This window comes from Manacus vitellinus, unplaced genomic scaffold (genome assembly GCF_001715985.3).
Source record: "Manacus vitellinus isolate BGI_N305 unplaced genomic scaffold, ASM171598v3 scaffold_49_pilon, whole genome shotgun sequence".
Lineage (NCBI taxonomy): Eukaryota > Metazoa > Chordata > Aves > Passeriformes > Pipridae > Manacus > Manacus vitellinus.
The window spans coordinates 4,550,688-4,566,007 of record NW_021940603.1 but is presented as its reverse complement, the minus strand read 5'-3'; the positions used below and the strand labels follow the sequence as shown (position 1 = coordinate 4,566,007).

The 15,320-nt window shown below is 45.6% G+C and overlaps 1 protein-coding gene across 1 annotated transcript in view; it reads left to right on the top strand.

The window, feature by feature from the left end:
• Positions 1 to 15,320, top strand: part of PAX3 (paired box 3) — an 81,671-nt gene that overhangs the window by 6,718 nt on the left and 59,633 nt on the right. The window contains exons 3-5 of the mRNA XM_025895916.1: positions 125 to 360; positions 1,720 to 1,838; positions 2,475 to 2,629. Of these exons, the coding sequence (XP_025751701.1) occupies positions 125 to 360; positions 1,720 to 1,838; positions 2,475 to 2,629 (510 nt within the window). The remainder of the gene's footprint in view (positions 1 to 124; positions 361 to 1,719; positions 1,839 to 2,474; positions 2,630 to 15,320) is intronic.

The following is a 15,320-nucleotide window of genomic DNA, read 5'->3' as shown; positions in this document are numbered from 1 at the left end:
AGTTGCTTTATAGAAAAGTAACGACAAAAAACCCAGTAACAACAACAACAAAAAAAGACGCAGCAGGATCCGAAGAAGACGTTAACGCCGTTTACTCCCCTGCCTCCCCTCCCTCCTTTTCTAGTCTCTACCCCTCTAGGCCAGGGCAGAGTCAATCAGCTCGGAGGAGTGTTTATCAATGGCAGGCCTTTACCCAACCATATCCGGCACAAGATAGTGGAGATGGCCCACCATGGCATAAGGCCCTGTGTCATCTCCCGCCAGCTGCGAGTGTCCCACGGCTGCGTCTCCAAAATTCTCTGCAGGTACCAGGAGACGGGCTCCATCCGGCCGGGGGCCATCGGCGGCAGCAAGCCCAAGGTGAGCCCCTCCTGCCCGCCCGGAGCCGGGCAAACCCCGGCCGCGGTGGAGGGGAGCGAGGCCCGACTGGGTCACGGCCCAGACTGGCCGGCACTGGGGTTTGCAGGCGGGACGGCAGCACCCGGGAGGGCCGGGGGTGGGCGTAGACACGCATGGGGCACAGCACCCTTGCCGTGTCCCTGCCTGTTGCTCACAAACTTTCCGAGGTTTTACAAAATATCGTTGGAGTTAGCGGAAATTAGATACTTTAATTAAGAAAACTCTATTGAAAAACAAATTTCAAACGAAACTAGGGCGAAAAGGGTGTTATTTTGAGCGCTTGGCTGCCCAAAGCCCCGCATGCCCTACACTCATCCCCGCAGGACCACTGGAGGGCTCGGCGCTGCGGGACGGACCGGGACGCGATCGGTCCGGTGAAGGGCTGGCACAGCGCGGCGGGATCGGGCCCTTCCTGCTTTCGGTGCAAAGCTCAACAAAACGACCTGTATTTCTGCCTGTCTCCCTACCGCTCCTTCTCTTGCTCTGTTTACTTTTTCTCCCCGCTCTGAAGCTGCGTGTATTTATAGCCACACCGCCGAAAAGTTTGTGCTCGCAATAATGCAGACGAATTCTTGTCCCAAGATTAGCCTTCTCCTCTAGCTTTTCATTCCCATTAAAGAAAAGTAAAGGCTTATGTTTCTGTTGGAAATTGTTGCTAGATTTTTCCCCCTTTGTTTCTTCTAAAGTAGTAATGCCCGAACTTTTCCTTTCGGTGTTGGCAGTAGATGTAATTTTTTATAAGCGTGTTATCCGAACATAAGGTTGTTCCCAGACCGTAGACCGTTCTTTTGTTTGATTTTAGCTTTATCTTAAAACCACGAGGCCACCGAAGGAACCTTTCGGTACTCGAACCTCTCCGAATTTTTTATTATGCTGGTTTTTTGTTCGGCGCTGCAACCTTTGTTGAGCCGAAACTTTACTAACCTGGGGCTTCGCTGCCCGAAGTCCTCTGCTTTTTTACCCGGGACTTTCAGCTCGGACGCACGGCAGCCAGTGCTGCCTAATTCGGGGTTTTCCTTGCCGAGGGCTCGGTCCCACCTTCCCAGTAGCCCCGGAAGACTTCCTGCGACGTTTCGTTTAACGCGGGGACTGCTTGTCTTATGCGGGCCCGTTATTACCTTCTGTGTCCCCTCTGATTTTACCCTGCCCGTCCTCGGGTGTTTTATAACGGGGTTTCTAAGCGGGGCCGGTGTCGGCTTTCGCTGGCGGTGGCGCGGGAGGCCCCGGCCGCACCGGGGGTCCCGGCGGGGCACACCGGGCTCCCCCGACCGCCTCTGGCCCTACAGACTGTGCCCGCTCGCCTTGTCTTTACTGAAGCAGGTGACGACTCCGGATGTTGAGAAGAAAATCGAGGAATACAAGCGGGAAAACGCGGGCAATGTTCAGCTGGGAGATCCGGAGACAAGCTGCCTGACGGACGGGGTGTGTGACCGCAACAGGTGCCGTCAGGTACGGGCGGGGGCTCGGCCGCGTCCCGGAGGGTCGGGGGCCAGCGCCGGGGGTGGGGGGCAGCCCGATAACCCGTGTGAACCCGACTCCCCGGGTATCGGAGCCCGGGCCGGGCCAGTGCCCGACGAGCGGCTGGCATGTCCTGGGAGGATTCCCGTGCTCGACGGGGTGTTTTCAATTAAATTGTAATTTCATTCTCCTCCCCTCCTCCTCCTGACGCTTCCCCGCCGTCCCCGCCGGGCTGCTGCCGCAGGAGGGCTTGTGTCTTGCCGGAGTCCGGGAGCTGGGAAGTAGGAGATGGGGAACAGCTCCCTGTGCCGGTGGATTACTTGTGGGATGGGGCGGGGGGGCACATGGAGCCGAAACAGTATTTGTGCGGGTGTCCGCGACCTTTTCTTATCATCCACCACCCGGGCTCGGGAAAAAAAAAAAAGATACTTGAGAGCCGTTGTGCCTCCCTGGAAGCCGGTGCGGGACGATGCTGCCTGAAACCTCGCGGGAGGGGAGGCGGTCGCTGCCTCCCCAATGCCCCACCCTGATGGCGCTGCGGGGCCGGGAGTGGCTCTGCACTTGGGGGCTCCGCTCGACCGCTGCGGGGGGGGCTTCTGGGGACGAGCCGCTCACAGCTCTGCACTCCCTCCCGAAGTGAGCTCCATCAGCCGCATCCTGCGGAGTAAGTTCGGGAAAGGCGAGGAAGAGGAGGCTGAACTGGAAAGGAAGGAGGTGGAGGACGGAGACAAGAAGGCCAAGCACAGCATTGATGGCATCCTCAGTGAAAGAGGTAAAGTCCCATTTCCCCTGCTCTCCGTAGGGTCCTGGGATGGGGTAGTACCAGTCCCAGATGCTGGTCGGTATCATTCCCCTTCTCTCGGAGGTTGTCCGGGGGCCAGTGCAGCGGGAGGTGTAGGGCGAGGGGCTTGCCCTAATGGCATGGCTACCACGTCCCGTCGCATCCCCGCTGGAATGACCCGACAGTGTGCGGTAATGGCGCGGAGGTGGGAACGAAGATGGGAGTCAGTGCGAGCTTGGCTTTCAGTAACCAGGGAGCAGGGAGCGTTGGAGCCACCACAGAGCTCTCCAGTCGCAGCCATGCAGGGGCTCCTTTCCCAAACCAAGGAAAAGGCTGCATAGAAGTGGCAGTTGTAGCCAAAGACTGCGGAGCCTCGAGTCTCTACAGTCGTGAACAGGGCAGGGAGCCGCACGTTTTGTTTTTTCTGCTGCTAAAACTGCTGGGAAGAGCATGTGTTGGTGCTTGGCCAGGGGCTGTGAGGAGGTTGCAACCTGAACAAGGCGGAGGTGAAGGGCTGCTCCGGGGGGACAGCTGCTGCCCCCGCCGCGGCCATGCCCAGCTCCTGGCTGGGCCAGGGTGCAGGGGCAGGGCAGGGCCCGGCCGGCGGCCTCTGTGTGGAAGTCGCTGCCCAGCACATGCACAGGCGCTGGAGAAGGCGAGACAAAAGTACCAAATGAGCTGGTCAAACATTTGTACAACTTTTCCAGCTTTTACAAAGAAGGCCTTCTATACACAATCTACACTTGGAGATGAACTTGGAAAACAAAGAGGGGGGAGTCCATTGAAACTCACACTTTGGCTTTGCACAGACAAAGCTTCAGCTAGCAGCAGCTTGATGTGAACAAAAGAAGGCAACCTTTTTATAATTCAAGGAGAAAAGAAGAGAAAACAGCCCCACAAAAGGCTGAGAAAAGACATTATGGGCTTGCAATGAGGGATGAATTATTCAATGAGCCCCTAATAGCTGATGCTCCACGCAGTTTTATGGACTCTCCATCGTGGAAAAAAATAGCTCTTTTTAGGCAGAAAGTGTTTCTAGCATTTCTAGGCATCTGAGATGCTGGTGCCATCCAAGGACAACTGGAACCCATTCTTTAACAGTAGGAAATGTCCTTGGTTTTTAGAAACAAACCCCTAAACTCTCCCAAAATATAGTTTTCAACTCTGTTATTAAAATTCTTAAGAAACTTCATCTTCTGTGTGTCTGTGTTTGCGTGGATATGTGTAATACAAACACGCAGAAGATGAAAACTAAATATGAGATTTTTAAGGCCAGAAGACATGATTTGATTGCCTGGTCTAGTTGCCCCCACAGAATAGGTTCAGTTTCCTCCAGTGTCTCCTTCAACAGAGGATTGCTCCAAGGGGGATGTGCATCAAGGGAAAAATAGCTAAATTCAGTGTCCTACTTGTTAGATAACTGGTTTTGCTGCCTTCCTGAATTTCTTGATAGAGATTAGAAATAGAAGATAGTGAGCTTTGATAATATTATTACTTTATGGAACAAAGAGTAATTAATAGAGACAACAAGAGAAAAAATTTTGTTATCAATATAACCCATCCCTGTTTGTCTTTGAAACAATCTTCCTCTTCTTTGACTCTCTGCACTTTAAAGGGGGGCTCCTGATCTATTATATATGGGTGCATGGCTGCTTCCTGCCAGCCCAATGGAATCCCAAAATTTTTTCTTGCAGGAAAGTCAGTGATACCTTGCTGTGAACAGGGGCTCACTCTTGCCTCCCAGTTGTACAAGAAGGCTGCATTCTGTCCCTGAATGTATCTTCTCCTTCACTCTCTGTGGATGTGAATGTCTTACTTTGCCTCTTTTGAGTTTGATCAGTAGCAAATTTCCCTTGATTAAAAGGGGTAGTGTAGCCCTACCCTGCCCTGGGCAAGCAGGTTTTTTCTGCATGAACGTGACCGGACAGTTCCGTGGAAACAGCAGCTTTGATAATCCTGTCTGTTCTGTGACGGTTCCTGGGAAGGTTTGGCAGTTGGAGGGAGAGCGTGCTCTTTCCCACAGCAATGCTTACTCCCCCTCCCTGACTAGCAAGCTGTTGCTTAATCTCATTACTGCAGTGGCCAGGATGCTGCTCCAGAAAGGATGTATTGCCATACTTGTGCCTTACATGTATTGTAATACCATAGGGACAACACACTAGTGAGATCATTACATGAAAAAAATAACCATAAAAGAAGTCTGCCACTACTTTCTGTATCCAATCAACAAAAAAAGGTTCTGCTTCAATGCCCACTGCCAGCTGAGAAGCTTCAATTTCACCCCATCTATAAAAATAATCCTGCCCTCTTATTGAAATACCTGGCAGTGCTCCTAAGGATTTTGATGCTGCAGGATCATATTTGCCAGTGCCCACTAGCCTGGCTATGAGGCCTGGTGTGGCTGAGGGTGCCCGCTGGCAGTGCATCTCAGATGCCCTTTCCAATAGTCGGGTTGCTTGCAGTGTTTCCAAAGGTTATCCACGGGCTGTGCAGCAAAACCCTCGTGTGGTAGCTCAGCACTGAGTGCTCCACATTTCGGAGGGAGAAAAGTGTGAATCTTTTGCAGTATGTGGAATTTTTATAGCTCTGGTCTCAGGAGCTTGAGGTATCCCAGAGCATAGGTGCAAGGGAAGGCTGTGGGATAGATCAGAAAGCAAGTCCTGAGGCTGAGCACAGAGCAAAGTATTGCTCTTCTGCTCAGGAGCACACATAAGTACTGGATGTTTGCTGACACTGCCTGAAATCCCCTCCTCACCATGGACTTTTGGGTGCCTTAAGGAGTGGCATTTTTTCTGAGGGCAGGGATAACAATTGTCATTTTAATGGTAGCTAATTCAAGATTTAGAGAGCACTTACAGCAGAGTGGGATTAGGGAATATAGAAACATGATATTTTTGAAAAATGTGTGATAGAAACAGTATATTGTGTGACTTGGGATTTTTCCCACCACATATATAAGTGTAGGTAAACTTTGGTATGCCCCGTGTGATTCTGTTCCAGCCTCTTTGCAGACACTTAAATATGATTCTCTCACCGGGGTTTACAGATGCCACACGTGCAGCCCTGTACGTGCTGTATTTCAGCATTTCTGTTTGCATCACCCTCAACCCTGATTTTGAGTATATATTTAAAGAAAACCTTGACTGTCATAATGTGTATGTATCAGGAAGCTGGTAGTTCTACAATAGCACATCTGTATTTCTGCATGCGTGATAATTTTCTCTTAAAGGCACAAGCCATAAATAAAGAACATGAGAGAGAAAGTTTTGTGCCTTTATATGGCACATCAGGGCTTATTTTTAGCATAACCGCTACAGAAGAGGGAGTCACTTGTACCTTTGGTGGGAGTTACGTGTGGTTTGGTTTGCTGACTAATCTGATAACTCCCCCCTTCATAAAATAGCTGTTGTTTTCTGGCAGAAAACAGTGGCTTTCAGCACTCCAGTGGTGGGGTGTGGAGCTGGTCCTCGGGCCGCTGTGAGCGGGCTGGGGCTGGGGCTGGGGCCGGGGCCGGGACCCCCCCGCCTGGCCTCAAAGGGGGCCTCTGTTCCCAGCCAGCGGAATTGGCCCCCGGGCCCTGTCCTGGCGGATCCTCCCCCAGTCATGCGCACCCGTCCAAAAAGGGCCCTACTCATCCCAAGCCTCTACCCTTGGCTGTACTGAGAGCAATTCAGGCTACAGCAGACTAAATTGCCTCCTTTATTTTCTTCTTACTTTCATCTTGGACCAAACCCTTCCCCCCTCTCCCTCCCCTTCCTCTTTTCTTTTTTTCTGTGTGCCTGAGGCTCACATTAATACAATTTCAGCACCACCCCTATTTTAGTGTGTGTATGTGGGGAGTTTGAAGGGGGAGAAAGAAAAAGGACCTTAGCACAAAAGCCCTGCTCAGCAGCTCGAAAGTTCAAGCTGCTGCTGCCTCTCTAGCTGTGTGATGCTTTTCCTGTTTGTGAGTTTTGGGAAACATTTTTGCTTTGTACTGTAATGGAATTAGAGGACAGATGCTGACTGTAAATGGGACACGCGACTACCAGCCCCTAGCTTAAATATTTAGATGCAATGTTACAATTACTGACTTGATGCACAGGCTTTGAAGTGGTGGCACACGATCTAAAGGGTATCTCAGGCTAGATGGGCTGGCAGATGTTTTGATTAGAATTGGTCACTATCATGCAGCCAGTTATTTTTAGATTGCTAAACTAATAAAGGCAGTTTATTAAGGGAGGGGATTAACATGCAGGCACCAGATATCAGTTTGAGTCATCCCATTCATTTCTGTATCGTAGACTGTTGGGTTAGTGGCTGGAGCTTGGGACAAGGCAGATCCCGAGTTAGATTTTGCTAGTGATTTTCTAACGCAGGGCTTGTCCTGATTTTGCTACAGTGTCCTGTCCCAGGGCACAGTGGTGAGAGGACTTACGTGCTGTGTGCAATGCTGTTGTGGGCTGAGAAGCACAGTGTGTTCCCCTGCTCAGTGTTCCCGGTAAAGATTCACTTATTGAATGAAATATGATGACTGTGGCTGCAGGCAATTATCTTCTTGAGTCTGGAATTTCATACAGTACTTTATATATTTGGTCACTAGCAGGTCTAAGAAATCAACTCGTGTAACTTGAACAGTGTTGTTTCTGAGGCTCTCAGAGCTGACAAGAAAATAGTGCTTAATTAAGAAAAATTCCTTAGTGAGTCCAGTATTTGGCTCAAGGCAAATATTGCCAACAATATTTTCTGTCTTTTCCCCTTTTCTTTCCTCATATTTTACTAGTCTGGGTAGAGAAGCCAGGTGTGGCACAAGCGTAAATCGATGTAGGTGATGCCACACAATCCCAGGACAGCTTTGTTTCTTTTGCCTGACCCATCATCACTGCGGGGCTCTGGGCCAGGCTTCTGCTTCCAAATACTTTTTCTAAGCTAATAATAGTAGTAACTGATGACCTCAGTGATCAATAATGACCTCACCATCAAGCGTGATGTCCCAGCATGCTGAGCATTTTTAGAAAGGTGCTAAATGTTTGTGTTTAGAGTGACTTGAAAGTGAAGTTTGCAGTTCCAGAGCTGCCGGGAGTAGCCCATACCCTCCTGTCTTGGAGGGAGCTGGGAAGGGGGGGATTTTGAGGAGAGTGCTAATTGTCAGACTAACTGCAGGCTAATCGCCTGACACAAGCACTAGTAATACTTTCAGGTGTGGGAAGAAAGGGTGTTAATCTAGCAGCGACTCTCTGAAGGAATATATAGATACATCATATCCCTTTCTTAAAATCATGATTTTATTAATGGCTTTGCGTGTTTTGCCGTCTTAGGGACACTTTCTTCAACTTAAGAGTCAGTGCCTCTTCAAACAAAATTGCTTTGGGCTTCCTTTCTCGTTTTTCTAATTGCATATATATAGAACAAAGCCAAATGTTATTTTAGCAAATGTAAGATTGCTTCACACACAGCAATTCATTAACTTGAATTTGTACTCAAGTTAACATCTTATTTGATTGCTTAGAAAATCTTCATCTATTAGACTTAGTGTCATTCTGAAAAGGCTGAGGCAAGAAACGTGGTTGGTTGATTTCCGTGTGCCTGGGACTTGCTCTGAAAATGCGATTTGTATCTTCGGCTTTCCAGATCCTCCCGTGATTGCAGAATCCTTGACGTCAGCAGGAATCTCAGTAGAGATCAGGCTTTTCTTGAAACCGGCTCTGTAATGTGCTGAGCAACAGCAGCTCTGGGAGAAATCCTCAGGTTTATTATGTAAAATGGGTTTGGCGGTTTGGGTATCAGACCTCCAGTTCTGCAAATGCTGTCATAGGCGAGTAACAGCGAGGAGTCGCCCTCAAAGGGCCTATTCATGTGTGTAACGTTACTCACGTGGGTTGGGGCAGGCAGGAATGGGGCCCAAATTTGTTCTATTCTGTTAGTGTAAAGTACCCGCTACATAAGAGTGTGACTCTAATCCCCGGTGAAACTCTGGCAAAACTCTTACTGAGGACAAGGATCTTTGTGTCTGTGTTTACAGAGGTAGTGATGGAATCAGCAGACAGACAGAGGTTTTAATTAGATAAAAAGCCAATTAGCAATTAATGCTGAAAGTAAAAGCCAATACTGATAAAATCCTTAAAACAAATAATTTTCCATGTCTGATTCTCAATAGTGATTCTCTGTTGTATCAGTCAAAGACAACACTTTTATTTAACACTTATTTGGGGATGGTTAATTTAGTATTGGGATTACTTATTGATAAGGGTTGAAACAGGGTTTAGAAGAGGGAGGCCAATAAAGCTGATAGTGATAAATTATCATGAGTCTCCAGAGCTGTGTAATAAAACTTCATTGGGAAATGAAGCAGAACTACAAAGTGCTCTCTGGTTAATTTAAGAAGAAATTGAGTGAAACACAAAGCAATAAATCAGAGTAAGCCAGTCAATGTGAATTTCTCCATGTAAATGTCACTTTAAATCCTATGTAGCAAACACATGTGGCCAGAGAAAGAACAAAATATAGAAATAAAAATGCAGGATGCTTCCAAGTGTTCCCCAAACGCTGAGTTCTCTGGCTAATAAAAATTATGTACAGTAATATAATTCACCACAAGACCTTGTTTAGTGTAGAGTGAGTGTGGCATTTTACTTTACTTGCCCTGGAGTACTCCTACCCCATGCTGTTAAGCTAATTCAGTTTAAATCACTCTGCCTAGAAAAAAAACGTGAATCGTAATGAAATTAAAACTCACTGAGGACACATTAGAGTTAAAGTGTGTCATGGGATGAGATTATTTAGCTAGTGGAGTTTGATGTAATTGTTGACAGGTCATTTATTCATCCTAGTAAATAAAGATCTACGAACTATTAAGAATGTGCATATATAACTAGTAAGACAGTAAAAGGCAATTAAGCAGTCAGTTTAATGTCTTATCTTGCTGGTTGCCCTACAGTTGTTTTACAACTAGGAATTAAAATTTGAAAAGAAAGTTTTCAGTGTCCCTGGCCAAATATTGATTAAGTAGTTGTTTGCTGATGCCATTGTGGCACATAAAAAGGCCAGTGGTTCTGCCCCTTGTTGTTCATCTTCCATTGTTGCTGATTCTTAACCTCGGAGATCAAAGGAGGATCATTTCAGTTTATCTGTCTTGGAAAATCCTTCTTTGCTCCTAAACCCGTATGGATTAATGGCCAAATTGTCTTTAATGAGATGTGAAATTTGAATGGAATCCTTATTTTGCATGGTCTGTTTTACGTATGCACTGTATGCTCTTACAGTTTTGTGGAGGATATTTCTTTAGCATTATTGGATTTGATTTTGTTTTAATCACTTTAGTGCATCGAAATGTTACTATTGCAGCAGGTAAAATAGAATGTGTTTAACTGAATTTTACTAAACCCCATTTTGTTGTATGTAATCTTTTTGATGAGTGTAGCCTAAAGGGTGAAAAAAAAAAAAAGATAACTTCTCTTTGTATACCAAATCATATAGGAGAGAAATAGTCCAGGGCTGCCAATAAAATAAAGGAAGCTTGAGAAGCCTGACCAGTCTCCAAATTGGGCTCTCAGTATAAAGGCAATACAAACAAGCTTGCAGCATTTCTTTGTGCATTTTCTTCAGTTTCGATTTTAGGGACCCTGCTTGCCTCAGTGAGGATAGTTGTACTGTCCCTTCTCAAAAAGGGGAAAGTTGGATTAACCAGGCTGTGCAGAAAATTGAGACTCCTTGAGAATAATCATTTCCCTGTTGCATGGTAGAAAGCTACACTTTATTTCAGAGACAGTAAAATATATCCCACAACATCCTCTGTAGAAGAGACCGTGCAATCTGGATGTGTTAGGTTGGCTTGTAATTATGATATGAAGTTTCACGTGAATTGTAAGGTGTGTGCATGTTAGATCCAGGTTCCTCTGCATCCACCTGACACAGAAATTTAGCTTCAAAAACAGTAGTAAGAAGCCTGGTAAAGCCACTAATCCTCTCCTGGTTTTGCATTGATTTTTAGGTGGGTGAGCCTCCTCTGCTGTTGTGACAAACAGCAGAGTGAAGGGCTAAGACAGATTTTTTTTAACCATAATTTTCTTGTTCCCTTTCTTAAATACCCTCTGTTTTTATTCTGCTTTGTTATGTCTGATTAAAATACCAGTCTGTGCATAATTTACAAATACTCAGCTACTTAAGGAGGCATTTTGTCCTAGAGTAAGAGGTAACATTCCTTGAAAGCATTTTCAATACAAATTTCCCTTAAGTCTGTGAACTCAACTTTTTTGTTTCCATGGAGAGCTGTGGTGAGCACAGTGTTATCCGTGCTACCTTTGATTTTTTTTTTTTAATGGATATTTGCCTGGATGTACACTTTCTGCCAAACTTGATCAGTGTTTATATCACACACAAGCCCATATAAGGACCCATCTTAAGGATTTTTATATTTGTGATGTGCCTCATGTTGGATGTCTGATCCAAAAATGACTATGTAGTAATTTCTTTATCAGATATAATGTCACATAGATCACTCTGGTTTGAATAGTATGAGGAATAAACTGTCTGTGGCTGACATTTCTGCAAGCAGACAGCTTATTCAGCCCCTGTCAAATTTTATTCACCTTATATAAATGAGTAGGACTGTTCATGCCAATATAATTGGAATCTCTTCCATGTACCAGCCCAGAGAAGCAAAAGCAACCACAATTCTTTTGGCAAAACTACTCTGCTTTGTTAAAAATGTAACCAATATATAACCCATATTACCCCCTGTGAGGTAGTAGCACCAACCATACTCAGTATAACCATATTGGACTTAAAACTACTTTCTGTTTCTGTGTCTTTAGCTGGCTCACAGAAGATGGAGATGAATATAGACAGGTTTTACAGAAACGAGGCTTGGGGAGTAGCAGGGAATGTTTCCACAGAAAATCCCTTTTTGCAGGCGATGGTGTGGCAGGACTTCCTTTTTATTTTGACCCAAGGGCTGGTTGTTTGATCTGGTGTGAAGTGTTGAAGGGTCAGATGGATGGTGAGGTGGGGGGATCAGTGTCCTGATACTCTGACACCTACTCAGCCCCTCCTGTCAGGCTGAGTGGCCAAAAAAAAAAAAAACGTACACAGAACTAGCTGGAAGTTAGGTTTTGTCTGGTTTCATGAACAGCAAAATAAGTTGTTTTCAGAAAGCGTGTTTTGATAGAAAAAAGGGAAGTGGAAAATATTTAGCTAAAGAAATTTGAAAATGGAAAGCGAAATACACTGTTTTGCCATTTTCACAATGAAATCCTGAAAAGTACAGATTTTGAAAAAAAAAAAAAAATCTCCAGAATTCCATTTACTAAGGTATAAAATCAAGATTAACTCCACTGTAGCTGGTAAACTGATGCTGGTGTGTGAGCAAACACTGAATTAGATCATCAGTATTTACATATAGGAAGGGATTTTTTCAAACAACTACTAGGTAAGGAGTGGTGTTTTAAGTGAGTAGAAATCAAATCTTTATGGTGCAGTATTTGGAGGCAGTCTACAAATTTTTTCTGTAGATTTTTAATACATGGAGTGCAGAGAAAGGCATTGTATGTGCTGACCTCTCTTGCTGCCCGTGGTACATATTTCCTGCATAGTATACGACTTAACTATGCTCTTTGCCGCTGCCCGTGGAACTGGAAAATAATAGAGGAAAACATTTAGAAACCTATTTAGAAGATTGTACAACAGATGTCACAGTCAGGAAAAAGCCCTGTGGGTTCATCCCTGGTTTAGCACAGTTGATTTGACCTGCTCTCTTTTAAATCAACAGGCTCAAGCAAAAATGCTCAAATATTTGGCAGCTCTACAGAAAACCACACAAGCCTCTGTTGCTTTAGTACCCACAACTTGTTTTCCAGAAAAACACAGTGTTTCCTTTTGAAAAACTTTTAAAACTAACTGCCTGTCCACCTATTCTGAACAGCACTGAGACTGCAGTGAGCTGCATGTTGTGTGCACCAGGGCAGGTGACCCTGACCAGCCTGCACAGAGCTGGTGCCCCGAAGGGACTGAAGCAGCCAGAAGTATTGCAGGCTCTCGGGATGCTCACAAAATGCAAAATGGCTGCATACAGCAGACATTTTGTTTATCCTTTCGTTTTTTCCTTCTTCCTCTATGTTTAAAAAGTTTCTTGATACCAAATTTAATTGTCATTTACATCTGAACAGTCCTGTGCTCTCAGTAAGGGCTATGCAGGTTATCATTGAATTTGGCCCTGTATGAAAGTTTAATTATATTTCAGATTTGAGGGAACACTTTCACTTTCTCAGACTTGGCAACACCTTATAGTGCTAAATGCGTATTTTTGTTGGTAAAGAAGAGATCTGACACGCCAAGTAAGCATTGTTAAAATACTACAAGCAGAACAAATTAAAAAGAGCTGTTTTAGAAAATGGCATTAACATTTTTTTTTTAAATACATGATTTAGCAAAAAAGCCAAACAACCGCCCCTGGCTCTCTGCTGCAAGGAGCTCTGTAACCAATCTGCTCTGCCCTGGTGGGGTGGGTGGCAGTTCTGCTCGCTGCCTCTGATTTCTGGCTCCTCCCTGGCCAGAAGAGGAGACATGCTCTGTCCCCCTACACAGCATTCCTCCCCTCAACCTTTGATCCTAATCAACAAATTGAAAATTTCAGAAAGATATCAGTGCCTTAATTTGAATGGTTGTCAAACCTTACACTATGACAGCTGTAAAGAAGATTTGTCTCCAAGCTGTTAAGAGGTCACTTGGCCAAGGAAGAACTTAAAACAAACCAGAATTCAAAGTTACTGTATTTCTCTTGCGTTGGCAGTCAAAAAGATGGAGTGACGATTGATGACATAAATAATTCTCTTAATCTGACATCAGGAACAGACTTGTCAGTCCTGGAAGAAGAAATCAGGTACAAAAATTTTGAGCGAGCATTAAAAGAATCCTAACTATATCTAGTATCTGAACCCTGATAATGGTAGCTATAAATGAAAAATAAAACACCCCAGAAAAGTGCTGTGAGGGGAAAAAAAGATCCTCCAGGTGATCAAAGAGTGGATGAGGGACTCATCTGTTCTTAATCTTAAATGTTAGCATGCAGAAAAGTCACTCTATTAAAGAAACAGGCCACCTGGGGCTTATTTTTTGGCCACTGGCTAGCATAGGGAGGGCATATAGAATGGTGGGTTTCCCAGGATGGCAAAGAGGGAACTTCCTTGGATGCACTTCTGTGTTGTTCCTCTGTTTTAACCTCAGGGGTTTTTTGGAGTGATGTGAGTTCCCTCGGGGCACCTTGGCCCCCTTTTGTAGGGGATCCTTAGGTTAAAAGACCCGTTGTGCTTCTCTGAGTGTGAGTTTGGAGCAGTGAAGACAACCCTGGCAATTTAGGGCGGGGTGCAGGGGTGGCTCCCAGCACAGGTGGGAGCTGGTGCTACCCTCTTTCCAACCCAGGGAGCTCCTTGCTCTGCCTTTTTCTTCTGGGAGGCTTGCAAGTGCTTTCCATTATATTTAATGCGAAGTTTAAAGCTTACACGGGACCGCTGTGTTCTCTAGGTGGAGATGTGGTCACAGCTGTGCTTTGTAGGTGGTGTTTTGCACTTGGTGACATTCAGCTCTTTGAGTGGATCCCTCAGGTCCCAGTGATTTGGGCTAAAGGGCTTCCCCCCGCCCCCCTCAGACAGCTGGTGCTGGTTTGCTGCTGCAGAAAAGGGGCTGCCCAAGACATCCTTCCATAGGCTTTAACAGTCTTCTGATGGGGCTGTGGAGAGCATGGTTCTGCATCTTTGAATTGGGAAAAGAGATCTTTTTAACACCCCTTTTGAGAAGGAAAGAGTGATCCTGGTGACTGAAGTGTTTATAAGTAAGTGATACCCCTAAATACAAACAAATATGAGAAAAGTGGTTATGGCAAAACTGGTGCTGGAAGAGTTGGCTTTGTTTTGAAGGAAAACTGGCTGGAGTTGGTACAATTTGCTCTGCATTTCTTTCAGTGATTTTCTGCATTGCTTGTGCCTGGAGACAGCAGAGATAGGATTGCTCACTCCTCCTTCCAGTTACTGGTCTCTGCCCTTGCTTGGCCATGCTCCTCCTGAGTAGGAAGAAGCTGCTGTTTCCTGATTTCTGTGCTTTCCTTAATTTCCTCCCCCCTCTGTGCCCTACCCTTGCTGTGCATCCTGACGGTGTATGCTGTGGAGAAGGAGCTGTTTCTCTGTCAGATGATCCTGTTAGGTCAAATTTTCAATTTTGTCTTTGTAACTGTGTGGTTGTGGTTCCCCACCCCCCCCCCCGGGTATGGGTGGGGGGAGGTTACCTTTTTGTTTGTTTGTTTGTTTCTGTGTGGGTTTTTTTGTTTGTTTGGTTGGTTTTTTTCCTTGTTTGGAGTTTTTATTTATTTGGTTTTTTTTCTGTTAAAAATGGGACCAATGATATTTTCCTCCCTCAGTGTTATCTCAAAATACCTGGGGTCCAGGAATCAAAAGTGCTATAAGGTTCAGATGCCATAGTTTATCTGCTGAAACTGCAGATCCAGATGGAAAGAAGTTTTAGAACAAATGCTTTGTGGCTAGGAAGGGTTGCAGCCTGTCCTTGGAATCCAGCCCTTGGGGTTGCAGAGTTGGGGAACACTAGGTGTTGTTTGTAGAGGAGCCAGTAGCCCATGATGTGCAACACTTAACTGAGCAGAGAAATGCTGCAAGCCCTGGTGCAGAGCAGCAGGTGTGTGTGTTTTGACAAAATGGTA